The sequence below is a fragment of the Cebus imitator genome, unplaced genomic scaffold (genome assembly GCF_001604975.1).
Source record: "Cebus imitator isolate Cc_AM_T3 unplaced genomic scaffold, Cebus_imitator-1.0 Scaffold214, whole genome shotgun sequence".
NCBI lineage: Eukaryota > Metazoa > Chordata > Mammalia > Primates > Cebidae > Cebus > Cebus imitator.
In genome coordinates this window covers 3500732-3506459 of record NW_016107529.1, presented here as the reverse complement: position 1 = coordinate 3506459, position 5728 = coordinate 3500732, and the positions used below count along the sequence as shown (strand labels likewise).

General features: G+C 45.2%; 1 protein-coding gene across 1 annotated transcript in view; it reads left to right on the top strand.

Annotated features, from left to right (window-relative positions):
• The first annotated feature begins 2784 nt into the window (after window positions 1–2784).
• The window catches only part of LOC108318063 (cytochrome c oxidase assembly factor 7), a 22005-nt gene continuing 19061 nt past the window's right edge, over window positions 2785–5728 (top strand). Inside the window, exon 1 of the mRNA XM_017548810.2 lies at window positions 2785–2950. Coding sequence (XP_017404299.1) covers window positions 2845–2950 — 106 coding nt within the window. The 5' untranslated portion in view covers window positions 2785–2844. The remainder of the gene's footprint in view (window positions 2951–5728) is intronic.

Sequence of the window (5728 nt, the reverse complement as noted above, 5' to 3'; positions counted from 1 at the left end):
AAAAAAAAGTGACCCCTTACTTGGTTCAGCCCTTTGTCACCAGCTAACTTAACTCTCTTGTGCCCTCTACCGCTCTAGTGATCTCATTTCAATGTAGTTCAACTCAGCAAATAATGGGAAAAGCATTCCCAGATTTTAATAATCTACATCACCCTGCTCTATTCTATCATCAAGCTCTGTTCTATTATTGTCCTTGTGAGCAGCATACACGACACAGAGGTCACGGTCTGGTGGGGATACAGACTTTTTTTTTTTTGAGATGAAGTTTTGCTCTTGTTGCCCAGGCTGGAGTGCAATGGCAAGATCTCGGCTCACTGCAACCTCCACCTCCCGGGTTCAAGCTATTCTCCTGCCTCAGCCTCCTGAGTAGCTGGGACTACAGGCATACACCACTGTGCCTGGCTAATTTTGTATTTTTAATAGAGACAGGGTTTCTCCATGTCAGTTAGGCTGGTCTCCCAACATCAGGTGATCTGCCCACCTCGGCCTCCCAAAGTGCTGGAATTACAGGCTTGAACCACCACACCCAGTGGGACACAGACTTTCATGCCATTATTGGCATGACAAGAAACATTCCTAGAAATTATAGATGACAAATAAAGAAAAATAAATAAATAAATAAAAACAAGAAACATTCCTGGAACAGTAATGACTTTGAGCCAGGCACTCTGCTAAGCACATTGCATACATGAATTTGTAGTCCTTTTGACAGCCATTACAAATGGATCTGCCTTTACAGAAGAGGATTCAGACTCACAAACATGATTATTTTAAGGTCACAATTTAGTAAACATGGAACATGGATTCTGAACTAAGATCTGTCCCCCACCCAAAGCCAGTTATTTCCATTACACTGTACCAGAATAAACCAAGTGGCATGGAACACTGAAATGGGAGAATCTAAATCTAATTTGAATGTATATAGTTGTTATGTCTGGGAAGACTACATAGATGAGTATTTCCGATTTGGGTTAAAAAAGGTGGTCCCCCTCCCTAATGTTGCTGAATGTGTAAAGAAAAAAAAAGGTGGTCCACGCATCAAGAGCAGAGGTAATCAGGGACACAAACTTGGGACCTATTCAGAGAACAGAAGGTTGGGTGGGATGTGGGGGAAGAAAAGCAGAATATAAGGCTAGAATCAGATTGCACGGGGCCTTGAAGGCCATGCTAAAGAAGGATGACCTCAAACCAAATTCAAGGATTCCCAATCTGGGCCATGTATACTGAGGAGTCCCCTAAGGTGATCAAGGTATGAGAAACCACAGGTGAATGTGGTATATTGCCTGAAATGTTAATTTTACTAAAAGACTTGGGTGGGGGGGGCAATCTTCTGTTATCCTATGAAAGATGTATTATGGGGGATTGAATGTAAAATCATATGAATTTAAAAAATAAAACTAGGATTTCAGACATGTCCCTTTATTGTCTGCTTTCCAATAAATAAGTGCTTGGAAATAGTCCATTCTTTGCTGCCATTAGGGATAGTTTAGTAATGGAGCCATGGAAAGCATTGTTATAGGTGATGGGAATCCATGGATTTAACTCTATTGAGGGTTCAAAAGTAGGGCTGGATGGGATTCAAAGATGAAGAGGAAGTGACTGTCTTTGGAGAACTTTCCATCAGGCTTTATGGAACTGATGATTCTTAGCAGGAAAACAAATAAAAAAGTAGGTAAACTTCCTCTCCTCTTCCCCATCTCCTTGACATGTTCCTTTTCTACCTCATTCATTTTTTTTTTCTTGAGATGGAGTTTTGCTCTTGTTGCACGGGCTGGAATGCAATGGTGCGATCTCGGCTCACTGCAACTCCACCTCTCGGGTTCAAACAATTCTCCTGCCTTAGCCTCCCAAGCAGCTAGGATTACAGGTGTACGACACCACTCAGGGCTAATTTTGTATTTTTGTTAGAGCTGGCGTTTCACCAGATTGGCCAGGCTGGTCTTGAACTCCTGACCTCAGGTGACCTGCCCGCCTTGGTCTCCCAAAGTGCTGGAATTATAGACGTGAACCACTGTGCCCGGCCTCATTCATTCTTTTATTCAAAAAAATTTATTGCATACTAACTCCCTCACTTACTGTGTGACCTTGGACGAATTACTTAATCTCTCTGTACTTTAGTTTCCTTATCTGTAGAATGGGGATAATAATAATACCTAACCCACAGTGTCACTATGAATGTCGTAATGAGAATTAGAGTTAATTCATATAAAGCTCTTAGAAATAGAGCCTGGAACAAAGTTCAGCACTGTTTGAGTATTAGCTGCTATAACAGTGACGTTGCTACACCCTTCACTGCTACTGTGTTCCAGTCAACATCTCCATAGCCATTCACTGCTTAGGTAATTCATGTTGGTGGCCAAGGTGGGTCTGGGGAAGAATAGAGATGAATCAGATTTCCCATTGCACTTTGTCCAGCTACACCTGGCACATGTAGAAGGTCCTCAAAATGCTTGCTGAGTGGATAAACGAGTGTCTTCCTATTGAACTGCAAGTTCTTTCAGGGCAGGGATAATATTCCTAGTTGTCATATCTCTAGAACAACGCACCTGGTGAGGCACGCAGTAGGCGCTTAGAGATTATACATGGATAAATGACTGAAGGCGAAAACTCACTAAGGCTACAAAGCGGGCATAGATAAGGTGATGCAGAGAGACCGTCCCCAGTTTCAGGAAGGGTGTTAGTCTTGGAAGTGTGGCTGCCAAGCCCTCACCGGAGCGAGGGCTTCTGGGAAGCGCAGGCTCTTCTTGCCCGCCCCGGATCCCGGGAGAGTGCCCCGGAAGGCATCAACTCTACGCCCCGCCCCCTCCGCCGGCTCACGTGACCGTTTCTGGGCCAGCGCGAGCCATGGCCGGCTTGGTGGATTTCCAGAATGAGGAAGAGGTGAAGTCCTTTTTGGAGAACATGGAGGTGGAGTGCAACTACCATTGCTACCACGAGAAGGATCCGGACGGTGAGCGCTTCCAGCGCAGCCCTAGACGCGTCAGGGAGGGGCGGGCCAGGAGAGGTTGGGTATGCGACGTCGGAGAGGCTGGTGAAGGAATCGCGTGCTGGGCGGGAGACAGAGTCTGTGTATCGTGGTGACCGTGTGTGTTGGGAAGGGCAATGTGTCCTGCGAAGACCGAGCCTGGAGGTGGGGGCGGGTAGGAAGAGACGTGCTGGGGTTTAGGGACTGGGGATCCATCGGTGAACAGATGAAAGTCCCTGCCCTCCTGGAGCTTGCGTGCTAGTGCGGGGAGGCGGGCAATAAACCTCAGGTAATCCGTGAAGTCGTGTTCCAAAGTAGTAAGAGCCGTGGAAAAGGTATCTGGAGGTCAGGAAGGCACTTTTAAATCGAGTGATCAGGGAAGATCACTGAGAAAGTGGCATTTGAATAAAGCCTTGAAGAAGGTAAGCGAGTGAACCATGCAGATCTTTGCTAGGCAAATAAATCTAGGAAAGAGGCCCTGAAGCACGAATATGTGCCGTGTGTTGTGTGAACAGTGAATTGACTTGAGAGTAGGTGGATGGTGGTGACCAGAGTGGTCCACCCAGAGCAGCCAGTATCTTTGGGTGGTTTTCTTCCTGCTTTATTTTCATTTTCTACGTTTTCTTTCTTTTTTGAAATGGTATCTCACTATGTTGTTCAGGCTGGTCTGGAACTCCTGGGCTCAAGTGATCCTCCTGCCTTTGATTACAGGCATTAACCACTGCTTACTGCCTACTTTTAAATTTTTTATTTGTTCTTATTTTTTTGAGACTAAGTCTCACTCTGTCGCCCAAGGCGGAATGCAGTGGTGTGATCTCAGCAACCCCCACCTCCTGGGTTCAAGCAATTATGCCTCAGCCTCCCGAGTAGCTGGGATTACAGGTGCCCACCACCACGCCTGGCTAATTTTTGCATTTTAGTAGAGACAAGGTTTCATCATGTTGGCCAGGCTGGTCTCAAACTCCTGACCTCAAGCAGTCCATCCACCTTGGTCTCCCAAAGTGCTGGGATTACAGGTGTCAGCCACTGCACCTGACCTTTAAAAAAATAATAATTAATTAATTTTTTTCAAAAGCTGCTTGAACAGAATTTTTTTTTTTTTTTAAATAAAGTTCTGGTGTGGTGGCACAAGCCTGTAATCCCAGCTCTTTGGGAGGCTGAGGTGAGGCAGGAGGATCACATGAGGCCAGGAATTCAAGACCAGTCTAGGCAACATGGTGAAACCCCATTTCTACTAAAACAAACAAACCAAAAAAAAAGTGGAAGTGGCCCTACCTTCTAATAGCTTGCAGTCTAGTTTACAGAGATGACATAGCTATTCCTTGAAGTTAATCATAACATAGACCATAACATAACCAATAAATAACATAGTCATGACACAGAGTTGCTCTGCAGTATGATGAAGAACCTGGGGTTGTTCTTTGAGGGCTGGTCCATGTCCTAACTATAGAAAGAACTTAGAGGAATTGGGATCACTAAGGAACAGGGTGGTTAGGGAAGACTTTGAGGGGAGGTCTGGAGGGCTGGGCAAGTATTGATTAAATGGAGGAGACGCTGGGATAAGAAAGTGCTATCTTTTGGAAAGTTAAAATCAGGATGTAGTAGTTTGAAGCAGGAGTCTGGGCCTCAGTATGTCAGGGCTTGAATGCCAGGGTAAGGAATGTAGACTTTGCTCTCTAGGCAGTGGAGAGCAAAACATGTCTGCGAAGCAAGTTCATGGTAGTGTACTGTGGAGAATATACAGGGCAATATACAGGGAAGGGTGGACATATCAGAAGGACTGGCTGCATGCAGCATTTTGGGAGACCTGAGACAAGGCTGTAGTTACCATAGCAATTGGTGTAGTAGTTTCCTTGCATGTCACTCTCTTACCTGGCTAACTGAAATCTCCTTCTACTCGGTCCCTCCCTTTGCACTTTACACCCTTAAAATCCATCTCTACTCACAGATAAACTGATACTTTAATTTTAATTTTGTTATGTTAAACATTAGATTTTAAAATAACATGTTTGTCATCAATGCCCAATTATATGCCCTCACACACTTAAATTCCTCCATACTCACCCAGGCATATATGAACCTATATACCAAAGTAACCTTTTTTTTTAGGGGGGAGGGGGTGTTGTTTGTTTGGTTTTGGTGGGGGGGTTTTTTGTTGTTTTTTGAGACAGGGTCTCACTCTGTCGCCCAGGCTGCAGTGCAGTGGTGCAATCTTGGCTCTCGGCAACCTCTGCCTCCCAGGTTCAAGCGCTTCTGCCCTAGCCTCCCAGATAGCTGACATTACAGGCATGTGTCTCCATGCCTGGCTTTTATTTATTTTCTGAGCCAGAGTCTTGCTCTGTTGCCCAGGCTTGTGTGCAGTGGCACGATCTCGGCTAACTGCAGCCTCCACCTTCTGGGTTTAAATGGTTCTCCTTCCTCAGCCTACCGAGTAGCTGGAATTACAGGCACCTGCCACCAAACCTGGGGATAATTTTTATATTTTTAGTAGAGACAGATTTTCAACATGTTGGCCAGACTGGTCTCGAACTCCTGACCTCAAGTGATCCACCTGCCTTGGCCTCCCAAAGTGCTGGGATTACCATGTGTGGGATTACCAAGGTGTGGGCTGCCATGCCTGGCCTGAATCATATTACTTCTTTTCTTAAAACCCTGCAGTGGTTTACTGTTTCAGTTGGAATAAAATTCTAACTCCATCCTATGTTCTACAAGGCCTGTGGTCTGGTCCCTACCTTCCTTCCTCATTTCTTTTTTTTTTTTTTT